A 27766-nucleotide genomic window follows, 5' to 3' on the forward strand; every position below is an offset into this window, starting at 1 on the left:
CTGTAATTTTGTTGTTCGTGTATAGGAATGCTATTGATTTCTGAGTATTGATTTTGTATCCAGCCACATTACTGAATTTATTTATTGTATCTAAGAGTATTTCAATGGAGTTTAGGGGGTCTTCTATGTAGAGTATCATGTCATCTGCAAACAATGATAACTTAACTTCTTCTTTTCCTATCTTTACCCCTTTTATTTCTCTTTCTTGCCTAATTGCTCTGGCTAGTACTTCCAGTACTATATTAAATAGGAGTGGTGATAAAGGACATCCTTGTCTTGTGCCTGATTTTAAAGTAAAGGCTTTCAATTTTTGGCCATTTAGAATGATGCTGGCTGTTGGTTTGTCATAAATGGCCTTTATTATATTGAGGTAAAGACCATCTATTCCAATTTTCTGTAGAGTTTTTATCATGAATAAATGTTGGACCTTATCGAAGGCTTTTTCTGCATCTATAGAAATGATCATGTGATTCTTATTTTTGGCTTTATTGATATGGTGGATTACATTTATTGATTTGCGTATGTTGAACCATCCTTGCATTCCTGGGATGAATCCCACTTGGTCATGGTGTATAATCTTCTTGATGATTTGCTGGATCCTATTTGCCAATATTTTATTGAGGATTTTTGCATCTGTGTTCATTAGGGAGATCGGTCTATAGTTCTCTTTTTTAGTTGGGTCTTTCTCAGGTTTTGGTGCTAGAGTAATATTTGCTTCCAGGAACGACTTAGGAAGGATTGCTTCCCTTTCAATTTCATTGAACAGTTTGAGGAGTGTCGGCATTAGGTCTTCTTTGTATTTCTTGTAGAATTCTGCAGTGAATCCATCTGGGCCTGGGCTCTTCTTGGTGGGTAAGGACTTAATTACATTTTCAATTTCAGTAACAGAGATTGGGTTATTCAACAGTTTTACATCCTCTTGATCTAGCTTTGGCACTTCATATGCTTCTAAGAATCTGTCTATTTCTTCTGTGTTATCAAACTTTTGAGAGTAGAGGTTTTCGAAGTAGGTGTTGATGATCTTCTGTATTTCTATTGGGTCTGTAGTGATTTCTCCTTTTTCATTTCTTATTGCATGAATTTGAGCTTTTTCTTCCCTTTTTTTAATAAGGTTGGCTAGGGGCTTATCGATTTTATTTATTCTTTCAAAGAACCAACTCTTTGATTTGTTGATTCTTTGGATTGTTTTCTTAGTCTCTATTGCATTGATTTCTGCTCTGATTTTTATAATTTCCTCTCTTCTTTTGGCTTTGGGCTTGACTTGCTCTTCTTTTTCTAGCTGTTTGAGGTGTAGCATCAAGTTATTTATTTGTATTCATTCTGTTTTCCTGATGTGGGAACTCAGTGCAATAAATTTTCCTCTCAGGACGGCTTTCATTGCATCCCACAGGTTCCGGTAAGTTGTATCTGTATTTTCATTTTCTTTTAGGTATTGTTTGATTTCTTCTTTAATTTCCTCTGTGACCCACTGATTACTCAAGAGTGTGTTATTCAGTTTCCATGTGTTTGTGGGATTTTTGCAGTATCTTTTATCATTAATTTCTAATTTCAGAGCGCTATGATCCGATAACATGCAAGGGATGATTTCAGCTCTTTTGCACTTGTTTAAATATGTTCTGTGAGTTAATATATGGTCTATTTTAGAAAATGATCCATGTACTGCTGAGAAGAATGTGGATTCTGATGTTGTTCGGTGGAACATCCTGTATATGTCTATCAAACCCATTTGTTCACAGGTATGATTCAGTTCTGTTATTTCTTTGCTCATTTTCTGTCTGGTTGATCTGTCCCTTGGTGTCAATGGCGTATTAAGGTCTCCTGTTACAATTGTGTTACTGATAATTTGAGTTTTCATTTCTGTTAATAATTGTTTTATATAACTGGGTGCTCTGGAGTTTGGTGCGTATATATTTAAGATAGTTATCTCTTCCTCTTGGAGTTTTCCCCTTACAAGTATGTAGTGACCTTCTTTGTCCTTTATGGTCATTGTTGGTTTAAAGTTCACGTTGTCTGCAAACAGAATGGCTACTCCTGCCTTTTTCTGGATTCCTGCTGCATGAAGAATTGTTTTCCATCCTTTGACTTTCAGTCTGTGAGTATCCTTCTGGGTTAGATGGGTTTCCTGTAAACAGCATATGGTTGGATTTTGTTTCTTGATCCATTCTGCTAGTCTGTTTCTTTTGATTGGTGCATTGAGACCATTTACATTAATGGTTATTACTGTTAAATGCTGGTTAATTGTAGGAATGTTATCTCTCTGCTGTTGCATCTTTATCTTTCTGTTCTGTTTAATTATTTGCTTTGCTTAGTGGTTTTTTCCTTTGTGTATCTAAACTGTCTTTCAATATTTTTTGCAGGGTCGGTTTGGTGTTCATGAAGTTCTTCAGCTGTTCTTTGTCATGGAAGTATCGTATTGCACCATCTATTTTGAATGATAGTTTTGCAGGATATATCAGTCTTGGTTGGAAATCACTTTGCTTTAGGATCTGGAATATTTCACTCCATGCTCTTCTTGACTTTATCGTTTGTGCTGAGAAGTCTGCTGTGATTCTGATAGGTTTTCCTTTATAAGTGATCTGTCTTTTCTCTCTGACAGCTTTTAGTAATCTATTCTTGTGTTGGATTTCTGGGATGGTGATTATTATATGTCTGGGTGTAGTTTTATTTTGGTTATGAGTGTTTGGAGTTCTATATGCTTCACTGATCTTGATGTCAGTTTCTGATCTCATGCTTGGGAAATTTTCAGCTATTACTTCTCTAAATATCCGCTTGACATCCTTTATGTTGTCTCCCTCTCTTTCATTAATCCCTATCATTCTTATGTTATTCTTCTTTGCATCGTCTTGCAGTTGTTGAATTGTTGTTTCCTGATTCCTTGTTATTTTCAAAAGATCTTTCCTTTCCTGTTCACTAGCTGCAATCATGTCTTCAAGGTCTGAAATTCTATCTTCACTTTCATTAAGGCGGTTTTTACAACTTTCAGTGGAGTTTTTTATTTCCTGTATATCTCTGTGCATCTGCATTATGTATTCTGTTTGTTTCTTATATTGCTCGTCTAGGGATTCTATCTTTTTGTTTAGTTCCTCCAATTTTTTATCTGTGTTTTCTTTAGATATATTTAGAATCTCTTTCATTTCTTTTATCATTTCTTCTTTTATCTGCGAGATTATTTCGAGTTTGAATTTCTTTAAAGCTTCCTGGAGTTGTTTGTCAACTTCAGTAGCTATTATGTCCGATATATGAGGTGGATGGGATATATTTTCTTCTATATACATTGCTCCTAGGGTTTCCTGAGATGGGCTGGAGGTTTGAGGTTGTAATTTGGTCTTTCGTTTTGTCATTTTGTATATTTCTGTGTTTCAAGTGTTATTTGAAAGCTTCCTCAGGATCTGTTGAAAATCCCCTTCTATGCTTGGAGCTACTGAGCCTCTGACACCGCACTTCCCCAAGCCATTGGGCCTGCAGAACCAGTGTCCCTCCTCTGCCTGCTCAGAACTCCGCAGTTCCAGACAAGCTGGGCCTCAGGGACACTGTGCGCCCACCTGCCCCTTGGAAGATCCACAGCTCTTCAATTGCAGCCGGGTTAGGGTGCTCTCCACAGGCCACAGTGCCTCAGGAGCCTGTGATCCCTCCCTGCTTGCAGAGATATCCACAGTCCTCTAGGCAAAGGAAGGGACTTCTGCAGGCACTCCAGATCTGCCCAGCTCCTCCTCTGCAGGCAGTTGGCTAGGCGCGGCTGGGCTCGGGGGTTAGTGTAGGCCCGCCCATCCGTCAGGAGCTCAGCAGACTTCCAAGTGTAGCGGGGGGGGGGGGGGGGGGGGGGGGGAGGCAGCTGTAGTGGCCTCTAACCCACTGCTCCACTTCACTGCACCCAGAAGCCTGGGGGGTCCGGAACAGTCTGAGATTTGGGCAGACTGTGCTGGGCACTCACCACAGGCTGAGGTGCCTCAGGAAGCTGCCTGTGTCTGGAACTTTAGTAGGTTCAGCCAAGGTTTTCAAACTTGTGCACAGTTCACTTCTCTTTTTGCTCAATGCTAGGTCCTTCCCTTCCATTTATAGTGTTGACCCCACAGAAACTTCTTGGTGAACCTCCTGCTTACTCATCTCCAGAGAGCAGAGGAGCTCTGAAAACCCAGCCAGGGTCACCCCATCTTCAAGATCTGCCTTTCTGAAAATTCTAATTAAGACACTTTACCCTTCCAAAATTCTTCCTGTATCCTACCACCTAATTTTTTTTCCACAAAGTATTTGTCCCAATCTGAACCTCTCTTAAATATCATAATTTTTCTTTTCCCATCACACTAGAATATAATTGCCAAGAAGGCAAACTCCAGCACAAGTCTCTTCCTATGAAGAGTCTCAGGATAACCTCAGGGTTGCTGCATGAAGTCATGCTGTGGAATATAGCAATCTCTAGTCAGATGGGGGTTAAATTTAACTTGTCATTAATATTCTTTATCAATAGAATTCTGTTAATAAAATGATACCATAAAATTAAGTTTCTTGGCCCTAAAAACTGAGAACTCAGTAGCCACACTGGGCTTGTGGTTGTCCTGATGATTATAGCAGATCTAGAGCATTCGTGTCATCACAGAGGACCCTGCATTCTTGCAGAATATAAGCTCCTGGAGGTAAGGTTCCCTTCCCTTACCCTTCTTATATTAACTAAGACAATGCCAGGTGCTGAGGATTTGGCCAATAATTTTTGAAGAAGTGAATAATGGGTAGATAGGTGAGGGTATAAACAGAATGAGTTGGAGCTGAGGAATGGGGAAGCCATGGTTTTAAAGGGTGAGCTGGACCATGCCATTCTTCTGCAAAAAAATCTTCCAAATCCTTGAGATGGTCTCTAAATTCATCCTTTCATGATTTGAGTGCTTACCACTCATTCATCCTCCTAGAAATCCTGGTCTCCTTGCTATTCCCCCAGTAGCATAGCATGGTTATACATTGCATGCATTCTGCCTCAAATGGTCTTCCCTAAATAAGCAAACACACATGCTCAGTGAGCTTCCTGATATCCCCCACAGAACTCCACAAACCTTTTTACTGTCAGTTTTTTTCATAGTTGTTCTCAGCTTGTATCGTTTCTATTGTATCTGTTATTTTTGTTCCATGTCTGTTACCCCTAATATTATGCAAGCTCCTGAGGTCCAGAGGTTTATGTGTTTTATTCATTGTTATATATAGGTCCCTTGCACTAGCAGTGCTTGAATATATTGTTGTTGAACATGGAAGGAAGGAGAGAGAGAGAGAGGTGTTATGGGCCTTAAAAATAAAATTGTCCAAGATAATAAAGAATAACACAAAAAGAGTTTCCAAAGGTAAGAAGTTAGAAACTATATTATTTTGATTCCACATTTAATTCTATAAACCAAGGTTGTTGAATCAAACAACCCAATCTATACACCCACTTCACAGACTTTGAAGTGAGAAAAAAGTTAGAGGAAGGTGTGAAATGAAGTCTTTATTTTGAGGAACTGGACATCGCTGAGGTGTACTGTTCTCAAGTGGAGGAGTGATCTTTTCAGTATCACAGCACAGAGCAATAGCAGGATGTGTGGGGTGGAGCACACTTCACATATAACTCGGAGACTTTTCTACAGCATCCCAGGGTGGACCAGCATGGAGGCAGGTTACCTCCAGGACTGGCTTTTCAATCAGCTGGTTAAGCAGGGGATTTGGAGGATCCTGTGTTTCTCTGTCTCTGTCCCTGTTCTTTGTCTGTCTCTCTGTCTCTCTGTCCCTCTCTCTGTCTCTGTCTCTCTGTCTCTCTCTCTCTCTTTCTCTTTCTCTCTCCATCATATTTTGTAGGGGATTAATTCCCCAGGGAGGATCAGCTTGCCCTAAACCTTCATAATCCAGCTTTGTGATTTAATTCAGTTCCCCTGAGGATCTTACACCAAGAGAAGGGAGAGGTCAGAAGGGAAAAAATAGACTATGCTTCCAGGAACTCAGGAAAGCCCCCCTTGAGGCTTCCTAATGTCCCTTTCCAAGTCCAGCAGTACCAAGACCCCAGTTTCTCTCCCCAGGACTGGTGTATTCCCTCCTGCAGAAGCTGAAGTCTAGACTTGAGTGTAAAGGTGAAGCTAGGGAAGGGACTCTGGCAGGTGTCAGGAATTTAGGGCTGTATGAGGGGGAAAGTGTTATTAATCTTTGGTCTTTTGCAAATAGCCACTGGGCCTTAGTATGCTGATATTTCATACATGGGCTCTTCTTTCTGAAGCTGGTTTTATGCCTGACTCCCATCCTCATCCCACAAGCTACTGCCTTCACTGTCACCTCCTCCATATTGGTGCAAGGCCACTTGCTCCACCGTCCCACATTCTGCCACGCAAGGGGCCATGGAGATTCAGTCTTCCACAAGCATTTCATCCATGTTGCCAGGCAGAAAACATCTGGACCTTCCAGGACCTCCTCAACGAGACATCATTTTCACAAACTCTGCAAACAAAAGTTCCCATCAGGTGCCTCTTTATACAGCAGCCAACATTATTTTTTGAACATTTCCTATGTGCCAAACAATGACATGGATCCTTGAGGAATTATTTTACCTTTCTATGCCTCGATTCCCTCATCTCTAAACAGGGGCTCACAGAATCACCATTTCCCACATATGGTGTTTAAGATGGTTAAATGATATAATGTTAGTAAGACAAGTTAAACATTCCATAAACAGTAATGGTTAGTATTTTATTTCATGTTTTCAACTGTCCTGGAAAGGTGCCATTTTACACATAAGGAAACTGAGGCTGGTAAGAGTAACCATTGTGCCTGATTGAATGTGGACCATGAATGGCAAACCCTGGAAGAATGTAGGTTGCCTTGGACTACACTGTGACTCCAGGCCAGTTGCGTTTGCTGGCTCTGCCACATCTTGAGGTGACCCTGTCCTTTTGTCTGTGGATCACTCAAAGGTCTGTCTCTCAGCCCCACTTCACCCCTTGATTTTCATGAATGTCCACTATGCACCTGAGCCTCACTAGACCCAGAAAATTCCCAACAAACATCCACTGCATTTCTATCTGGGGGCTTGTATAGCAGACACAGTTTAGAGAAGATTCCTCCACTGCCCCCTGGGATGTTGGCAAATACAGTCATGGAGACAAACACAAAACAATTTCCATGGAGAGGAACTGAGAAACTTCTATATGGCTCCAGGCCTGGGAGTTATGTACTCAGCTAAGGGGAAGGGAAATGCTTAGCAAATAGAGGTTGGTGTGTGTCCTTGAGGGAGCACAAGAACTGAGAGTATATAGTAAAGGGTCAGAATATCAGCTGCAAAGGAACCAACCTTGAGGAGCACAGTGCTGATTTCAGGCTTGCATCAAAACATAACGATTTAAAGTACAGTTGCAGATGATATGGCTAGGTGGGTGGCTGGGGCTGAATGATGCATGCATTTGAATAGCTGATTAAGATTTTTGGATGTTTATTCATAGGCAGCAGCTAGACACTAAGCTCTGGACCAGGAAGTGTCACAATCAGAACTCAGCCTCCCTGATTTTTGACTTTCACATAAGTAATCCCCATGCCAATTCACACAGAACTCCTATCTTGATTTATCCAATTATTCAATAAACACGTGTTGAGTTCTGGGCTAAGAATTGGGGCTATAGTGATGAGAAGATAATTAGGGTACGGCCTCAGGAACAAACAGGAAATAACCTCTTTCAAATTATGGTGATGTCATAGCATAGTGTTTCCAAAGAGGCCTCCACAGGCATGGGCAGGAGCATAGAGGAGGGACACTGAGCCCAGTACTCTGACATAGACATAAATATGATTTAACCAGGGGAAAGGATGGCTCTCTAGACAGAAAGCATGACATGAACAATGAGAGAACACATACAAACTTCCAGTTTTTTATCTGTGACAATTATGCATGATTTATTTTTGTTTTATTCAAAGACTTAAGAGAAAGTTGTCATGGTTATCCCCATCTTGAAGAAAGCAAACATGAAAAGCAAATGGTTTACCAGATAAAGCCACATGTTTAGTAGGTGATGGTGCTGAATTTCGAGTCCATGAATCTGTCCCAAGAATATCAGCTACTAGACAGGCCACTCTCCTTCTGGTGGGACATTTTGCTCGTAGGAAGCCAGGTCCCCAGGAAGGCAGAAAGAGATAGGAGATGTGGCTGTGAGTCCTGATTATGGGTGAATAAGAACCTCTGGGCAAGGGGTTCCATGAGCTTTGAGGAGTTGAGACACAGAACCCTGCTGACTATAGATCAGAAAGGGATGGAGTGAAGAATTCTGAAATATATCTGCCTCCAAGATCATCAAACTTGGAGCAAAGTTGGAAGTAGTGGCCAATCTGGAAAACCACACTGGGAGTCAGAAGTGAATTCCCTCAGCAGCTGCCCCGCACTCACCTTCAAAGTCAACGGTGCCATCTCCATTTATGTCAGCTTCCTGAACCACCTCGGCAATCTCCCGGGGTGTGAGCTTTTCTCCCAGAAGCCTCTGCATGGCCTGCTGCAGCTCTCCCAGGGTGATCTCCCCATCTCCATTGGTATCAAACTGAATAGAGGCAGAAAGGACTGAATTAGCAATATCTATGATGACAACAGCAGTGACAGTCCGTGCTTATGGATCACTTCCTGAGGGTTAAAAACCAGGCTGAGAGCTGCAGGTACCTTGTCCACTAGAACATCCAAAAGTCAAGGAGAGGTTTCTTTAAAAAAGTTTATGTATGGGATTAGGGATTTAGCTTAGTGGCATAAGCGCCTGCCTGGCAAGTGCGAGGTCATGAGTTTGATCCTTGGTACTAAAAAAAAAAAAAAAAAAGTTTATGTATATCTTAATTAGTTTAAGCAGGTTTACTGCTTAAAATAAAGCAAACAAAATCTGCACACATTTAATACACATAAATCAACGAGTTTGGATCTATGCATACATTTGTAAAACCTCCTTAGTTAGAATAATAAACATATACAGCACCTCCAAAAGTATCCTTGAATCTCTTAATTTCATTTGATTGTTTTTTGTTTTGCTTTATAATGCTGTGGTTTTTGTGGGAAGACACTGAATATGAGATCTTTCCTCTTATGCTTTTAAGTGCACGGTTAATTGTATGCTCTGTGAAGCAGCAGATCACGGGAATAAACTTGTATAACTAAAACTTTTTACCATTGAATAACAATCTTCTTTTAATGCCCTCTAATGCCTGGCAAAAAGCCTTTCATTTCTGCTTCTATGAATTGGATTATTTTAGAAACATCATATGAATGGAATCATGTAACATTTTTCTTCTGTAGATCCACTAATACAATGAGTATTATTTAGCCATAAAAGAGAATGAATGAATCCAGAGGTCATTATGCTAGGTGAAACAATCCAGACACAGAAGGACAAATATTTTTGCATAATGGGCACTGGATAAATATTTACTGAATCAATAAACTATACTCAACTTTCTCCTGAATATCTTTTCCCTAGCCAATCTACCAGCAAATCTAAGAAATTTATCTTTTGAATACATCCGGGGCCAATTACCCTCCTGACCAGGTTAAACTGGCTCAATCCACAATCAGCTGACAGTCTCCCTAATGCTCTTCTGGATGCTGTCATGGTCCCAGTAGGATCTGTACACATATGAATATTCACAGTCTTGCCATGCACAATCTTGTCACACCCTGGCTTAAAATCCTCCAGCAGCTTCCTGTGCCATTCAGAGCAAAACCTGACATAGCTGCAATGATCTGTGCCTCTGCAATTCTGAGAGCTCATCTACTTCACAGTGTGCTCCCTCTGGTTCATGCTACTCCTCCTTCAACACATGTACCTTCCTGCCTCACAGCATTTCTGTGCGCTGGTTCCCAGACAGAACCTCCCCAGAGTGTCTCTGTCCAGCATGAGCCTCATAGGCAATTTTAAACCTTCTAGTAGTCACATAAAAAGAAAAGATAGGGAATAAGGATGCAGCTTAGTGGTAAATTGCATACTTGAGGCCCCAGTTGAACATGAAGTTCAATGTCTAGCACCAATTAACAAAAACATGAAATTAATATTTATTAGTTTGGTTTTCATGAGAAAGGGTTCTCACTCTGTGTAATCCAGGCTGATCTTGATCTCACTATGTAGTATACTTAGTATACTACACTACTTAGTATACTTAGGTAAACACTGAAGTATACACATATATTTACAAAGAATACTAAGCTTTTATTCAGCATGTATTTTACATTTGACCACTTGATTTTTACCACAAACACTTGATCTGAATAAAGGTTCCATCACAAAATTTACAATTGAAAAGACAAATTCTCATATCTAAGTTGTTCCAAATGAAATTTTTCTATAAATGAAAGTCATTTTTAAATTTAAATGAATTATGCCCCAATACTTAGACTAAGTATCAACTGCATGTAAATGGGAGTTTAAAAAGTTACTTGCTTGGGGGGCTGGAGATTTAGCTCAGCGGCATAAGCGCCTGCCTTGCAAGCAGGCAGTCGTGAGTTCAATCCCTGGTACCAATAAAAATGAAAAAGACAAAAAAAAAAAAAAAGACAAACAAAAAAGTTACTTGCTTGGGAGCTAGGAGTATAGCACAGTGGCACAAGCACCTGCCTGGCACACACAAAGTTATGAGTTTGATTCCCAGTACCAAATAAATAAATAATTTGATTGAAATCCATTGAAAAGAAATAGCATAGGTGTTATGCACATGCAGCAAGTCCTCCCAAGGAACATAAACATTATATATGACAAACACATACAATATAAAATAAGTAATTCAATTAGCATAAAAAGAATAAAGCTTTAGGAGTTAGATTTTTAAAAATGTACTTCCTCAGTCACACTAGTCACATTCAAGGGCTCAGTTATTAAGTATAAACAGTGGCCACTGTTTTGGACAGTGCGTTTCTGTGATCACAAAACTTTCTATTGGATGATCCACCTGTCGATCTTTATAGAAAGCTAGGAGATCACACAACTATAAGTAGAAACATCCCAGGATTTGAGTCTGTGGTTGCCTGGTCCCAAAGTCTTTGTTTCCAAGGCAATGTTTTGTTTTTGCCTTGAATATTTGAAAGTTTTTGATGAGGGAAATATTTCATCAGAGGAGACAAGCTAGTGTCTTACATTTAAGCATCTCTACAGGGTGTAGCTTAAACAAGACAAATCCTGGGAATCTGAAATTCCTAGTTTCCTTTTTCCTGTGAAAGATACCGAGATCAGAGACCTTTCCTAGTGTGAGAAACTGAAAGAAATATATATGTATGTATAAAAGGTAGTTAAGATAGCTATACTACTGATTCCTCTTAGTTCATTAAAAAGAAAAGTTTGTGCTAATATTGCTTGGACAATTAAATGCAGATGATTTGTACTCTGAGTAATTACTTTAAAAATAAGAATATGAGGAACTGGGGATACAGCTTATTGGCACCTCGCCAGCCTGGCAAGCATGAGATCTGCAATTTGATTCTGGTACCAAAAATAAAAAAGATAAAAATACACATGTATTAACCATTATTACCTTCTAATTATCTTGTTTTGAATTTTTGTTTTAGTTTTTTTCCTCTTTAAAAAATATCAAGTCCTTTTGTAGATCTGGAAATTCTTCTGCTATAATTTCAGTTAATATATTTTTGTACATTTTTTTTTAAATCAGAGAACTTAACATTCATTTTGGAGAATAATCTCTGATAGGACTTTTAATCTCCATGAGCCTCAGATAGCTTATCTGTAATACTGGGATAAATGACTGTTTACTCGTGATATTAACTTGTGAGGGTCAAATTGAATAAAATGGGTAGAAGCTGCCGGGTCCATTACCAGTGTTTTATTTAGAATATATTATTTTCTTCCTATCATGGCTAGGCAAAAAAAAAGTTTTGGTGGGTTCTGTCCATGGCAATGATTAATAATATACCTTTGTGTTCTACACCAGTACCAGAGAACTCAGCTCACCTCCTTGAAGGCATCTCGCATCTCCTGAACACCGATCATCCCAGCTGTTTCTGCAAGTAATTTGGGGGTCATCAACTCCACAAAGTCTTCAAAGTCTACACGGCCACCCACTGAGGATAGCAGAGGTGGGGTTAATAGGACTCTATATGCTATCATCCATGCTCTTTCTTTGTCCTTTAAGTTGTTTAAAAAAAAAACAGATCACTTCCCATCTCTCTAGCTTCTAGTGCTTTCTTTAACATTCTCACTCTACTCAGATAACTGAAGCTTTTGTATTCCTCTAATCTGAACCAGGCTGGACAGGTGGACAGGGCATGCATGGAGGAGGTAAATAATGTCCATGTGAACTTTGGCAAACTTCTTAATTGTTTCACATCTATGGTCCCTCATCGGTAGATTTTTAAAAGGGGGACTTTCAATTAAACGTCCACTTGAGTCTCTTCCAGATTCATCCAGCAGTCTTCTTGGTCAAATGGGTCATAGTCACAAGACTCCTCAGTGGATATCAAAATCTGTAGGTGTTCAAATCCTTTTCAGAAAATACATGGCGTTTGCATATAACCTTTGTGAGACTCCCAAATACTTCAAATCATCTCTAGATTATTGGCATTATTTGTAGAATGCTAAGACAAGGAAGAGAAAGTGGAGTTTTCCCTACAAACATGTTCAGTACAAATAGTTTTTTTCCCAAAAAAACATTTTCCATTTGCCATTGGTCAAATCCGGAAATGTGGAACCAATAGATACAGAGATCTGACTGTATTATTATCACCTTGAATTCAACCTTGCCATCTCAGTTATATGACCAGAAGTAAACCCAATAGCAGTTTGATTCCAGCTTTAATCTCAAAATCAGCTTTTCTGTCCATCTAAAAATTTATCCTTTTGCCATGCTATGTGCCAATATTGGGTCTGGCTCCAAGTGTGTTTCCAACATCCAATACATCTCTGTTCTTGCACTTCACTGATAAACCTTAATGGTGATGGTAATAACCCATATTTAATAATAATTCACTGGAGGCCACATATTTACCTGCATGCGCATTTTTACCCCTTCCTTTCCACAATATTACTGAATAAGAAGTGATGATGTCCTTATCTGATCCATAAGGAAACTGAGACCCAAGAGGAGGGAACAATCCACTTTTCAAAATGAGCACAATTAGTAAATAATAGAACTGGAATTTGTACTTGATCTGTCTCAAAAAGTCATCCTGGCAACCACTTCAAATGCTCCCTGGACTGTTTTCTTCCAGACTTCTAGTCTCACTTACCTACCACTCTACTCTCAAACATATTCTCAACCTCCATCCCCACCCTTAGTTCTCCCACCTCATTCCCACCCTTAGCTCCTCCAATCCATCCATCCCTCCCACCTCCTGGGCTCACAGTTCATGCGGACTTGTTGGCCCAGTTCAGTCAGCTCCATCTCCGTTGGCATGTAACCCATGGTTCTCATGAGATTCCCCAAATCCTTATAAGAGATAAACCCATCTCGGTCCTTGTCAAACTCAAGAAATGCTTCTCGGAGCTCTGAAAGTGAAGACGAAAGAACTCTGGGAGAACTTGAGACTACCAGTGGAAAATGGTGGCATCCCTTGCAACTATCAATGAGTCATTGACTAGAAACTCCTCAAAGAAGAATACATTTTACAAAGCCAGACATTTCTGTGTACAATGTGTTTGCAAGGAGAATGATGCCTAAGGCCTCTAAGTGAACCACTGACGCCCTCAAATGCTTGGGTGCGCCTTTCTCAAAACCACCCACAAAACAAAACAAGAAAACCAACTTTGACTCATTCTAAAACTCCTAGTTTTTGAGACATTCTGGGAAGGTAAACTATTGTGTGAAAGAGATTCACAATGTTGCTGTTGAGTAAGAGGGAAAAAAGGGTGTGAAACTTTCACACAGAGGAATTTACAGACATCCGGGAGAGATAGAGGGTAGGGCAGTTCAGGGGATGGCCATGTGAGAGCATTTGGGGAAATGTTACCTTCGATCTCATCTTGTCCCAAGGGTCTCTCCTGGAAAGGAATGCAAGGAAGAGGGAATTTGGAGACAGGGTCAAGAACCTGACATCTGCCTCTCCAAATGTTTTGCTGGTTCTCCCAAGTTACTCCACACCTCTTCCTGTTCCTTTCCATTCTCTCTTGTTCTCATCATCTTTCTTCCATTTCCTGACTCCCATTCTTCAGCTACTTGCTCTTTGCATCCCCCATCCCCTCATTTTCTTTCTCTCATCCTGTCCTTGAGTCCTACCCTCCCTGCTTTTCTGTCTTTTCTGGACAAATACTTACCACACTGTGCCAAAATGCCAAGTCTCACAGATATAAACTTCTCCTGTTCTCCAGGAGGAAAGCACGCCTCCCTATCACAGCTAACATGCTCAGAGGGCTGACTCTCTGCCATGCTGTCTCTTTCTGTCTAAACCTCAGAACTGCTCTGTGAGGTGTGTTCAATATCATTCCCATCTTACCTATGAGGAAGCCAAAGAATAGAGAAGTTAGGGAAACTAGTAAAGGTCACACATATGACAAAAAGCTAAAAGATGTCCTTCTGAAGAGGGGAGAGATTAAATTACTCCCATAAGAACACACAGAAAGTCAGGCTTAGCAATGAACTTGAATTCAGGGCTCCTGATTTGTTGTTCAAATTCTTCCCACCACAGCTTAATGACTTTTTTCCCCACCCACTCTGCCTTTTCTTCCAGGAATTAGAATCCCTTTGCATGGGATCTTTGTTCAATGGTGTTGAGGCAGGATCTTCAGCATCAGCTGACCAATTTCTAAAGCCCCTCATAATATCTAACCACGGTTGTCCTGAGCACTCCTGGACATACTTAAGCAGTCAGGCTTGGACACATGGCAGGCACCTGGGAAATGTACTAACCTGGGATTCCTTTACTCTTCTTGTTTCTTGTATCCTTAGTGGCTTCCCCCAGATTATCTCTCTTACTTTCCTGTTATGCAATCCCTTTTCTCCCCATTCCTATCCCTCCCCTTTACTTTTACAGTAATCTTAAGATCTAACAATCAAAATCATGTCCATAGGAATCACACAGACTGGATCTTGCCACTTACTGATTTTGTGCATTTAAGGCAAAGGACTTAATAACTCAGAGCCTCAGTTTCCTTACTTGTAGAATGGGAATAAAAGCATCACCAACCGCATGAGCTGTTCTGAGGATTCCATGACATCAAGAATGCAAGTCCTTTTGCACAAAGTGAGGCACAAAGCAAGAACTTCAGAGTGCTAGATATGTTTAACATCACCACCATCATGATCACCAGCTTCATCACCTCCAACATCTTGTGTATATAGAAAAGAATGATGATCTCAAACAAGACACCATTCCAATTCTCCCTGCTTCTCTTCCTGTCTTAGCTCCTGACTTCTGATTTTACTCTCTTATGTCACTGGCCTTGTGACTCCTCCATGCTCCATAAATTCTTCTACCTCCTTGGCTTCTGTGCTCTACATGCCCCACTGTTCCAGCGCACTATCATTCCCATCCTTTTCACTGTGTCCTGGCGTCCCTTGCCCTGCCTACCTCCCTTCCCCAACACCCCATTTTACCCTCTGTTTCTCAGCGATGCCTTTTCTCAAGAAGATGCAGGCTGGGCCCATGCGGAACTCCATGGAGGGGCAGGTAGAATTCACCACACTCCACTCTCAAGATGGTCCCTCCTTCCACTCCAGCCAGTCAGTCCAGCCTCCTGATCGTCCCAGGGCTGTGCCAGCTCTTCTTGCCTCTCTGGGTCTTTCCTTCAGCTCCTGTGTTTGACAGCTGTGTGACAGCTGGAGGGGAAATGGCTACTCAGGAAGCAGAGGGATCAGAGTTTTCCCCGCCTCCCCATCTGGCTAGAGTGAGAGAGGTTAGGAGAACTGTTCTCAGGCTCTGAGACCTTTTATCCCCAGGATGGAAGTGGAAACTGTTTTCCAGAATAATACTTAGGAAGCACACTTGGAGATGAGGATTAGAGCACAGAGCATCCATTCATTTGATGATCTGGCACACATTTGAGTACTCTCAGTCTAGTCTCTGGGCAATGAGGATAGAAAGGATGTGGCCTCTGGCCTTAAAGGACTTTGCATCTAAGTCAGTGGAGTGTATCAGTGAGCGGGCAGCAAGAATCGCCTGATGGTGGGGCTTCATGAAGTGGGTGTGTGCAGTGAAGAAGCAGGATATTTGGTTTTTTCCCCACTGGTCTCTTCTCTCCTTCCTAATGCAGTGAGAAGAGCAAGGTGAGGACTGGGAGAGGGTGAGACATCATGCAGTGGTGTCACCAAGGCAGTGATGAGAGTGTCTGCATTGGGGAAAGGGACCATTTCATGTGGGGAGACAGAGTTCCCACAGGAATGGGGGTAGGAAAAGACCCCACAGCATGGTCTAGAGGATACTACAGTTCAGGTATGATTTGAGTGTATTCTGAAAGGGTTGAAGACAAGAGAGCTTGGTCCTCAGTGTGATCAGGTTGTGATGAAACCTTGGAGAGGTGAGGCCTGATGGGAAGTCATTGGGGCACCGTTTGAGGAAGGAATGAACACAATTCTCATGGAAACCCCAGTTAGTGGAAAGTGGAAAAGCCTGACCCTTCTTCACATTCTGAGTTCCTGTCACACCACATCATCTCTTCCTCCAGCACATTCTCTCACCATGATGTCATCCACCTTGTAATGCAGACAAGGAGGCTCTCATCAGAGTAGCCAATGCCAATGTCATGCCCTTGAATCTGCAAAACCTTGGGCTACATAAACCTCTTTTGTTTATTCAATATATAGCCTCAATTATTCTGTTGTAGCAATGGAAATAATACATAAGGCCTGAGAAGGTGAGGTTAAATCCAGGGAATGGCAGGTTAGTGTGGCATGTTGGAGCATGAGGAAGCAAGGAGGGTCAGGGCGTGTTCAGGGAGGGTCTGGGATGGGGCTTGTGTGAGTTAGAAAGGAGTCTGTGCATGGAGGATCTAGTAAGGACTGTCATAACTCATTTAGGAGAGTGAGAGAGACACAGACAGTGACAGTGACAGTGACAGAGAGACATAGTCTCAGGATTATTTGTATATATATTCTTTAGCTTTGTCCATTCAGAAGACATGGAAGCTATGATGCCCCAATACTCATGAGCACCCCATAGCATCCAGATCTTGAATTCTACCATTTTCCACCAAAAGGAACCAAGGGTCCTGGAAATGAACAATGTGAGTATGGGACTTCCTATGTCATAAAGCAAAGAACTGGTCAAAGAATAGAACACAGAAGTCAGCTTGAAGAAGCTGCATGATCATACCAGGCAATCTGAAAATCAAAATAACTAATATGATAGCAAGTTATGTAGATAACATATGAAGCTAAGAATCCACACAGAAACAAATAAAAAGGTAACTATAAAGCTTGATATTACATAGCTCAAAGTCCCTCTATTCAAAGTATCAATTCATTTCAAAGGCAAGAGTCACTTTAGAGTGGAGAATCCTGGTAGATGCCATCTTCATCAAGTGATCAAAATGAATGCTGTCAGTAATGCGACAAAGCATTACATAGTGTGAACACAGCACTGCTTTTGTGATCTTCCTAAATCTACTAGTGAGAAGACATCAGGCAAGCCCAGACAGAGCGATGCTTTACAAAACAACCAGCCTGTAAACTTGCAAAAGGTCAAGGAAGTGAAGACGAAAGAAAGATGATGGAGTTGCAGGACACCGAACAGAAATGAGCAAACACAGAATTCCAAACTAGATATTCAAGCTTTCCTGACAACCACAAGTAGGGTTGTCAGCGTTTCATCTGTAGTTGCATCACCCAGAGCTCTGTGTTCATGTTTATGTGGCCTTCCACCTGGGTTCATGTGTATCACTGTGTCCCTTCTCCCATTTTCACAAGGACACATATCATAGACTAGGGCCTGCCCTACTGATCTCAACTGGCTCACATCTGTAAAGGTCCTATTTCCACAAGCCACATGCAAAGCTACTGGAGGTTACAATACCAACATCTTTTGAAGACACAATTCAACTCTTAACAGGCTTTAATTTTGGAAAGCTGCTGTACTAAAAATAATGGCTACCCACAAGGAACGTATCATTATGCAGAGCAAACATGGACCAATGAAAATAAAAATTTAATTTAAAACATGACTGATGTCTCTTGAACATTCAGTGTGTTCCAGATACCATTCTAAAGTCATCAGAGTTAACTTGTATAAACCACTCCAGTATCCAAATATCACAGATATATCTGTTCTATAGATGATGGAACCCAGGCGAAAGGCAAAGGAACTTGCCTGTCTGCTTGTGGTGATCAGGTAACAGAAGCAAGATTTAAACTCAAAAGTGTGAATCCCTCACATTTAATAGCTGAAATATAAACAAGTGGGCTGGAAAGAAGAGAAGGCACAGAAAATGAGGTCTGTGGGGCAGATAAAGAGGCCAAACAAGAGTCTATCTAAAAATGATAGAAGAGAAGACACAGGAGTAGAGATAGGATAGAGTAGAATACAGTAGGATAGAGATAGGATACAGTAGGATAGAGTAGAAGACACAGGAAAGGATAGAAGGCAAGATACAGCAGAATGGCAGCAAATGAAAGAATAAAGGGAGATTGCAAAGGATGCAGTGAGGTTCTGTTAGACCAAGAGACACATGTAATCAATCTATCAGTAAATCAGCAAGCATTTACTGAATATTTTTGTATACTCAGAGCTCCCTTGGCTCTGAAGAAATAGACCACAATTTAGGCCCAGGTTACCACCTCTGCAGAGCTCAATAATAGAAAAACTAAGTGGTTTTGGTCTCAATAACCACATTCACGGGTGGCTGAACATTAGACATGGTGCCTCTGGTGATCAGAGAGTCATACTCCAGCTCCAGGGTCTCCTGAAGGATTTAAAGGGCTCATTTCACCACCTTCAGTTCCTGGGTCTCCTTTTTCTGAATGATGCTGTTAAAGAGGCACTTTAGGCAGTCACTGAACACTGGCCCAGAGGGTGACCAAGGTGAATTTGAGGCTATGGAGGTGTGACGGAAGGGAGTGAAGAATAGCAGGGCCAGGTAGATGCTAGGACCCTGGTAGACCAGCAGGCCCAGGGTATGTTGGAAACTGGAGCTCATCTTCACAAAGGAGCAGCTGATGGTGGACTTCAGGGCATGTGGGCAGAGTAGAGCTATGTGGGCCTGATCATTTCAGTACTTCAGCCTGTGGTAAAGTGGAGTCCATGGTCGCCTTTGTTCTTTGCAAGCAATGTTGCTTTTTGGACTAGATTAGAAAACCTGGGTGCTGCTGCAGAAACAGCGAGAGAGAACCACAGCCTCATTCACTGAGAAACTTGGATTGATGCCAGACCTACCACCACGTGTGGCATTCCGGTAGCCTATGATTATTGTATAAGTACTCATTTGTTTATTCAATTCTATAAGTTCTGAGCACTCAGGTCCAGAATTAGGCTAGGAGATAGCCCTTCAGCCTGTATTAAATGTCATGATACCTGCCAAAATTCACAAGATATGATTCCTGCATGTCTTTCCAATCATATTTCATCACATAATTGCACCCTATTAACCCTGAACCAGCAAAAAGAGTCTTTTTTTCCTGATCTATGAATCAAGCAAAGCCATTTCTACCCCAGGCCCTTTGTACTTGCTTTCTTTTTGCATGAAATTCTGTTCCCCCAAGACATCCTCATAGCTATGCCTTCTGAGCATTTAGTCCCAGGCTAAAGGGTGCTTCTTTAGGATGCATTCCCAGATCACCACCCTCTTTCCTACAAAGCACTTTATTCATTTCCCAGGAGATTCCATGCTGTGTGGAGTTACTCTCCACATCCATCTTCTCCATTCACTGGTTTACTTATTTATGTCACGGCTCCACCCATGAAGACATAAACTCCAGGAGAGTAAGACCCTGGCCTGACTTGTTTGCTGCTGTGCCTGCAGTTTCTGGCATGGTGCCGGGCAGTCAGCTATACAATAGGCTTCTAATAAATGATTATGGAATGAATGAATGAACAAATGAATGAATGAATATGAGGGTGAATAAAAGTGTGTGATGCCTGACCCCTAGTGCTGTACACCTCTATATGAAGAGAAGGAGTCAACAAATAAGTATAAACCAGTCATGAGCTCAGCAGGAGAGAAGTTTGGGGAACAGGAAGGGAAAGGGACAGGGGCGCTCATGGCAGGGAACCTCTCAGGTTGAGGGAAGGAGACAGGTTCCTCTGCATGACCTGGATTAATCTGAGGCTGAAGAGGAGTCAGCCAGTGGTGTGGAAGGGCTGGATGGGTATCTTCCCTAACTGAGCAAATGATACAGATGGAAGTATTAAATGCCACAGGATTCAAGTACAGGGTGAGTTTGTGGCTTAGGGTAGCATTTGGTGGCCAGACATCATCACTCATTCCTGTGCTCTTCTTGGAGTTTATGACTGGTTTATACCCAAGAGATAATATCAGGCTCATGTTATGAACTGCATTTTGAACTTCCCTAACAAGCTCTCAAATTCATGCGCCGAAATCCTAATATTCAGAACCTCTGAATGTGACCTTATCGGACACTTTGCTTCTAGCCCATGAGACTCGTTTCTGATTTCTTGTTTCCAGAACTGTATGGCAAAAAATATGTGGTTTATAAAGTCACTAAGTTGGTAGCAACTTGTTATAGCGACAACAGGACACGTATACATCTGGCACACGTCCTCTGCCTCTTTCTCATCCTCTTCTCTGGGCTCTCTCCTATCATGAACTGTACCCTGGAGACCCCTTGGGATCCATCTTATCTCCCTTGGCAGAACGTGTCACCGTTTTTCGTCTCTTCACATAAGATTCTTCTGTGATGCGAGCCCCTCAGGACATCTGCCCTGGACACCTGATCTCCGATAGTCTGACCTGCCTTTCTCTGCTAACCCTGCATTATGGGTTCAGTTGCATCCCCAAGTTCCTGTGGGGGAAATCCTAATTGCCAGTACTTCAGAGAGTGATATTATTTGGAAATGGAGTGTTTAGAGAGGCAATTTAGTAACAGTGAGGTAATCAGGGTGGGCCCTGACTTCAACTGACTGATACCATATAAGAAAGGGACATTTTTCCTGTGCATGCAACAAGAATCATGCAGAGATACAAGGGCAAGATGGCTCTGGGAAAGCCAAACAGAGCTGTCTGAACCAGACTCTTCCCTCCTGACCCTCCCAAGGAACCAGCCCTGCCCACCCCACATCTTGAAATTTTAGCCTCCAAAACTTGGAGACAACACATTCTTGTGTTTCACGGTTCCTTGCCCATGGGACTTTGCTACCACATCTTTAGCAAAGTAGCCCAGGTGGCCCTGCAACTCTTCGGAGACCTGTTCATTCCTCAGTATTTCTCACTACCCCTGCCCACTATGGAGGCGCAAGTTGAAATGGGAAGAAACTGCATTTCTCGGGGGCCGGGGTGGCGGGGCATGGATTCCCACAGCCCTGGCTTCCCACGCACCTGACCATGTTCTTTATCTCACTGAGGATCTTCTCCTTATTTATACAGACATTCTTCTTGGACAGTTCCGGGAGATGGGTCACAGCTCTTCTGGGTAGCTGTCAGAGATTTTAAAATGCTATATGTGTCAATCTCTTTCTGAATGTCATCTGAAGTAGAGTCAAATAAAGAAAGACAATGTACCACAAGTTTGAATAATCAGTCCACCGATTTCGCCTAGCTAGGGGGTTTGCAAACTATCACTGTGGATGAAATCCAGCTAGTCCACTACTTGAGTTTTTAAATTTCTGTTTAAATTTTTATTAGTACATGGCTGCATGCATAATGATTGAATTTATTATGGGGTATTGATACATGTACACCACACATCTTAATTCTTCTTGGTCCGCTATCCTCATCCCACTTCTTCTGTCTCTCAGTTCCCTTCCCATTTACAAAAGCTCTATCTCCATTTTTTCCAATTCTTTTTTTTTACCCCCTTTATCTTTTCTCCCTCCTTTCTCCCTCCATCTCTTATTCCCTTTCCCATTTGAAAAAGACCTCTCTACTTCCTATTATCTATTGCTCTTTACTTATATTTTGGATTTCTTGTATAAGACAAATCATGCAATATTTCAGCTTTATGTTTGATTTGTTTCATTTAATACTATGATCTCAAGATATGTGTTTACCTATGAACATAAGTAAAGATTTATTGGCACATTACATTATAAATTTGTCTATATGATTTATTATCTATACCCGCTACCTACAGAATGTTCCACTGAGGAAAGAATCTGTCTTTTTTTTTAACTACAGTATCATACATTGCCTGAAACAATGGCTGAGGCACTGTAGGTGACAAATGAATGTTTGTTAAATGAAGGAAGAAGACAGACACATTTGAACTCCTGATAGGACTCATTCAAGAAGCAGAGAAGAGGCTCTGAGAGTCCAAAGTGGAAAGTTTGGTCAATGCCCACAGGTCCACTCATCCTGAATGCCGGACCTTTAAGGCAGCTATTCACCTGTGACCAGAGGATGGAGGCAGAAAGGGTTGGATATTCAGTGGGAACAAGAATGTCCTGCTGAGAGGAAGCAACATCCAAAGACTGAATCAAAAAACACGGAGATCTCCAGGAGACCACAGAGCAGACAGGACAAAGGTTCCTGCTCACACACTCTTGACCTTCAGGTGTTGAAGGATAGGCCAAATGTCCCTTAGCTATAACTCATCCCCATGCAGCATGGCCTGGTGGTGGCTTCTCATCCCACTTCTTCCCATACATCTACCTCCACAGTTGTCTTTGTTGAACAGGGGGAAATGCATCACAACAGGTCTGTTTTCCTCTTTCAGGATGTAGCAGCTGCAGCATATCCTGTTCCACCAGGGGAAAAGGGATCTCATGGTCCTGGCAATACTTAGCAGTGGACCTAATGGTCTAAGAAGAGGACAACAGAGATCTGTTTCCAGGACTGTCCAGAAGGTCCATGGGGTCTGGAGACTACCAGGACCTCAGCAAAGAGCCCAGCATATGGTCTGCCCTGTGGAGCTGGAACTTGCCAATCAATGTAATCCCCTGGGTCAAATTCTTAAAATAAATATAGATGGATGAATATAGATACAGATAGGTAAATAGATATATAGGGAGATAAAGTTACAGACAGATACATAAACAGACATAGATATATAATTATGGGGTATTGGTTCTAGGACCTGCATCCTCTAGCACACCAAAATCCAATGTTGCCCAAATTCCTTATGTAAAATGGGATAGTATTCACACACAACCCATGTGCATCCTCCTGTATACTTTAAATCATCTTTAGATGCCCTGAGATACCTAAGGCAATATCAGTAGTTGTTATAGTATATTGCTTAGGAAATATGACAAGAAAATGTCTGTGTATGTTGAATACAGACACATGTACTTAAATAGTTTTGATCCACAGTTGGTTGAATGTGCAAATGTAGAACTTACATAGGTACAGGGCTGATAGTATAGATATAGGCAAACCCAAATTGTTCTATTCTTTGAAGAACACTGATCAACACATCTGGCAAACAATAGTCATTTAAAACCTATGCTCTGCTATGGTATTTTAGCAGTCCACACATCCCAGGACCTCTCTGCATGGCTCTTTAATATTTAATGTCACCTCACTTTACATGTCAGCCTGGCCTAACATCCCTTTCTGCCCTAATGAAGATGTCAATGGTTAAGGTAAGTGAACAGAGCCTAGGACAGAAGTTTGCAGCAGTGTATGCCTAGAAAGCCAGATTATTTTTTTCCTGCAAGAAGAGAATGGTATCCTTCCTTGCTTCCCAGGCTTGCTTCAGAACACTTTATAAATATTCTCTCTTTTAAAGAGAAATAAAGAGATGGAAGATGATGAAGTCGCCAAAATATCTTCAGAGCTGTGAATCCAGAACCAAGACAGGTAACAAAATGTTGCATGTAACATAATGATTTGCTCTAACTTAAATACACAATGCTTAGCCACACAAATATATCTATGCACATCATTTTATAACATGGTACATTAAAAATATGTGCTCCTCTTTGAGCTCAAAGTGAGGGCATTATGGAAAATGTATGTAAGAGAGGCTGGAGGCAGTAGCACACATTTGTAATCTTAATCCTTGGAAAGCTGAGGCAGGAGGATCATCATGAGTTCAAGGCCAGCCTGGGATACATAGTGAGTTCAAGTTCAGCCTGAACTACATAGTGAAACCCTGGCTCAAAAAAGCACACTAGAGTGTGGTAACCACCATCGTTTTCCACGGACCACTCAAGGAAGGTAAAAGGGCATATCTCATCTCTGAGATACAGCCAGGAGCCAACGTTGGCTTTCCAAGGCCTTCATTGGGCAAGCTCATTGTCATTTTTCTGCTGCCTCCCAGCCATCACTTTTGTAAGGACATCTTCTTCTTTAACCCCATCTAATGGGAACCTAGCCAAGAACTATCCAAAGACATCAAGGCAGTGGCAGCCTTGCTATTAAAATTGTAGATCAGGGAAATGAGCAGACTGATTTCATTCAACAATGATTAAGAATTTTTAAGATGGAAAAAGAGGAAGGCAGCAAAAGAAAAACTAGAGAAGGGCTGACAGTGAGATTTGTTTTCCTTTCCTTTCTTTCCTTGGTGAGCTGAAGATTTGCTGATAAGAAGGGCAATCGGTGTCTGCCTGGATGCTGGATGAGTCCTAAAAAAAGACAGCCTTTGGGGAACATGATGGGGAAAGATCTAGGGTTGGTGCTTCAGGATGGGACAGGCTGCCCCTGGATCTTTTCAGGCTTCAGTGAGCAGTCTTGTCTCTTCTGCAGCTCACTGAAAATTTCCTACCAAGAACCTGTTCTCTTCCTTTTTCCTGATGGACTTTAACTCCATCAGAGATGGTCTCATTTGATGCTTTCAAGGCACCAAGGATGGCTTGTCTACCCTCCACCTGGCAGACAAGTCGTCTGTCCATTCCAATCTGTAAACACTGGGCCTGTATTAACAAATCAGGATGTTCTTGGTGGAAGAATGGCACTGGAACATCTGGTCACCCCCTCCATCCTCTCCTAGAGAGGTGGACAAGTAAGAAGAGGGCGCAGGTTGATAGAGTTGGCACTTACCAAAGATCATATCTGTTAAAGAGAATCTGAAGTATGTACATAAAGTCGGAATCCTCTTTTGGTTTCATGAAGCACTGTATCAGTCGTTTCAGGTATTTTCCCTTCTCTTCTGTGAAGATCTTGTCCCAGTTCTCAACCATCTCAGACAGCAATCTGTGTTTAGTCTCACCAGCTTCCTCTGCCTGAAGGAACCCAGGTGGTTGCCCTTTCAGACTGGGTGCATACACAGTACATGCCAGCAGCCAGGGCACACCTCAATCTGTTTCTCCTCCTGCAGTGCCCCAGCAGCTCCTCCTCCTGCTTGCTGCCAGTCTCTACCCCAGGCAGAACTCTCCTCCCTCACCTACTGGTGACTTCAACATTGCCTTATTTTCTCCTACTTTCCCATCTCCTATTTTGCCTCTCTTTTGTCTGTTCTTTTTTATGCCTGTATTCAGATTTGGTTCTAAGTCCTCTCCACCTCAACTCTTACCCACATCCACTAATTAAATGATGCTCAACCCTCACTTTCTCATCCAGATGTTAATTCTGTGTACCTATGAGCACTTAGCACATGCCAGGCCCACCTCTAAGCACTTCACATGAATTCTATCCTTCAACCTTCACTACATCAAGAGGAATGCAGGATTATCTCCATTACACACAATAGAAATGCGAAGGAACAGAGAGGTCACACAGCCAGGCAGAGGTGGGGCTGCGATGTAACCCTGTGCTCTTCTCCACTACTTTCTCTTTTATGGTTATCCTATAGCAACCAGCAATTGGAAGGTCTAATCCTGTCCTTCATGTGTTCAGCTCATGCCACATCCTAAAGCCAACATGGATTAGTTAACACTTGATCTTAGACAAAAGGCCAAGAAACGATTCAGATGATTTAGCAAAGGAAGTTTTCTCTGGTGCTTACTGATCATGGATTTTCTGGCTTTTAGCCATATGGGATTGTTGTAATATACACTGGAGTCAGAGTGCTTGGGTCTGGATGCCAGCATGGCTATTCAGAACCTATGGCACCTTGGATGTGTTACTCAATCTCTCCCTCAGTTGCATCACTTGAAAACTGTGAATACCAGGATTGTCTATTTCACAGGGTTGTTGTGAACACCAAACTTAGGGATATGCAAGTGGCACAATGGAAAAGCCTGGCATAATAGTGGGACGCTCATCAGCTTCCTTTGACACACTGATATTTCCCACCTGCCCACTGGTGTCCTGACAGTTTCCTGCGAGAGACTGTGAGGATGAAGGAAAAGACAAAGCAAGTTTTCACCTCCTACTCACCTGCCTGCCTGTGTCTCAGGCCCCTCTCTCTCATGTCCCCCACCCCACTCTCTCTGCCATCCACATAGCAGTTTGGGAGCAGCTTCTTGTGCACAGACCTCCCCCTTCAGCCTCCAGATCTTGCTGTACGCCCTGGAGCTTCTTCAGGATGCTGGGGGCATCTGGATCTTCTACATAAACCATCACCAAATCCAGCAGGTCTTCTTCAATGACCCCTGCTCAGAGACAAATGATGCCCATGAGAATGCATGGATACCGTGACTACCCTCCCCACCAAAACCCCTTGTAATTCTCTCTGTTCACATAATAAGCAACTTCTGGACTTTCCTGGTAAAATCTCTCACCTGCAATTCATGGAGTAGCTCCAGTGTGTGGGGAATGGCCAAGAATGACCTCCCTCTTGGGCACACCTTAGCTAGTGAGTGGGGCTTGGAAGCCCAACTCCTTTGCTCCAAATGAGGCAGAGTCTCAGGGCCACACTCATGTCCCAGGGCCTCTTCAGTAGCAGGCTGGGCCCACATCCTGCCAAGTTTCTACCCCTTTCCTTCCTTCCAGTTTTGCTTCTGAAGAGACGAACCTGAAATCCTAATCTCCAGTGGGATGCACTAAGAAGTGGCGGCTTTGGGTGGCACTATGTCGTGCGGTTGAAGCTCACACGAAAGGGATGAGTGTCCTTTAAAAGGAACTCGAGAGCTCTCTTAGCATGCTGGCTTGTAAGGATATAAGGAATTGGCAGTCTGTCCCAGGAAGAGGGTTCTTCCCAGAGCTTGCCTCTACCAGAATCTATATCCTAGCCTAGAGTTACAGCCTCCAGAAAATATAAATTTCCATTGTTTTTACATCACCCAAATTATTGGCCTTCATTATCACAGGCTTACTTACTGAGGGAGGGCCCTGACTGCTGGCCTGTGAGGAGGCAACCCTGCTCTGTGCTCACCAGGATTGCTTTTTCCTGTACAGACAGGGTGACTTTTGCCAGCCTCCCCTGTGAGTAGTGAGGGCTTTGTACTGATTCTGGCTCACAGGAAGTGACTAGAAATGATACATGTTATGTCCAGGCATGGCCATAAAAGCCCTTCATGACCCTTCAGCTCTCATGGAACACAGAGACTCTGGAGTAACAAGATACATGCAGCTCAACCCCTGAGTTGCCACCTGAGAGACTGGCTCAGACTGGTCACCCAACCCATATTATTTTTTTCATGAGCCAAGTATACATTCTTTGCAACTTAAGTCAAAGCATCTGGGGGCCAGATGTGGTGGTGCATGTCTGTAATCCCTAAACTTAGGTAGCTGAGGCAGGAGTTCCAGGCCAGCTTGAGTTACACAGTGAGTTCAAAGCCAGCCTGAACTGCATAGTGAGATCCTGTCTCAAACAAACAAACAAACAGCACTCTGGGGATTCTTGCTTTATACAATACAGCTTTTCTTGCCCTGACTCCTGTGTCCCAGACTCTCCACTCTCCATCAATTTTTTGCCTTGCTTTCCTTCTGTTTCACGC

General features: G+C 42.2%; 2 protein-coding genes across 3 annotated transcripts in view; both read right to left on the reverse strand.

Moving 5' to 3' along the window:
- Cabp5 (calcium binding protein 5) lies at positions 1-25086 on the reverse strand. Of its 2 annotated transcripts, XM_003461345.5 has the most exons (8): positions 24987-25086; positions 21384-21481; positions 15496-15717; positions 13913-13943; positions 13308-13451; positions 11919-12028; positions 8378-8525; positions 5316-6444 (listed from the first exon to the last, which is right to left on the reverse strand). In XM_003461345.5, the coding sequence occupies exons 3-8, from the start codon at positions 15556-15558 to the stop codon at positions 6419-6421; spliced, it is 522 nt and encodes a 173-aa protein (XP_003461393.1). In that variant the 5' UTR covers positions 15559-15717; positions 21384-21481; positions 24987-25086; the 3' UTR covers positions 5316-6418. The 2 variants fall into 2 exon arrangements, with proteins under 2 accessions (XP_063109075.1, XP_003461393.1); XM_063253005.1 differs by lacking the exons at positions 8378-8525; positions 11919-12028; positions 13308-13451; ... (2 more) ...; positions 21384-21481; positions 24987-25086 and adding an exon at positions 7980-8363 and having other exon boundaries at positions 1-6444.
- Positions 21655-27766, reverse strand: part of Pla2g4c (phospholipase A2 group IVC) — a 27089-nt gene continuing 20977 nt past the window's right edge. Inside the window, 5 exon segments of the mRNA XM_063254018.1 lie at positions 21655-22732; positions 22734-22804; positions 24808-24859; positions 24987-25168; positions 26313-26479. Of these exon segments, the coding sequence (XP_063110088.1) occupies positions 22588-22732; positions 22734-22804; positions 24808-24859; positions 24987-25168; positions 26313-26479 (617 nt within the window). The 3' untranslated portion in view covers positions 21655-22587.

The sequence above is a fragment of the Cavia porcellus genome, unplaced genomic scaffold, assembly GCF_034190915.1.
Source record: "Cavia porcellus strain 051 isolate PalLab524CR breed Dunkin Hartley unplaced genomic scaffold, mCavPor4.1 scaffold_7, whole genome shotgun sequence".
Lineage (NCBI taxonomy): Eukaryota > Metazoa > Chordata > Mammalia > Rodentia > Caviidae > Cavia > Cavia porcellus.

Excerpts from the sequence above, each read along its gene's own strand:
- Cabp5 (XM_063253005.1), bottom strand. The coding sequence starts at position 3,341 with ATGACAAAACGAAAGACCAAATTACAACCTCAAACCTCCAGCCCATCT.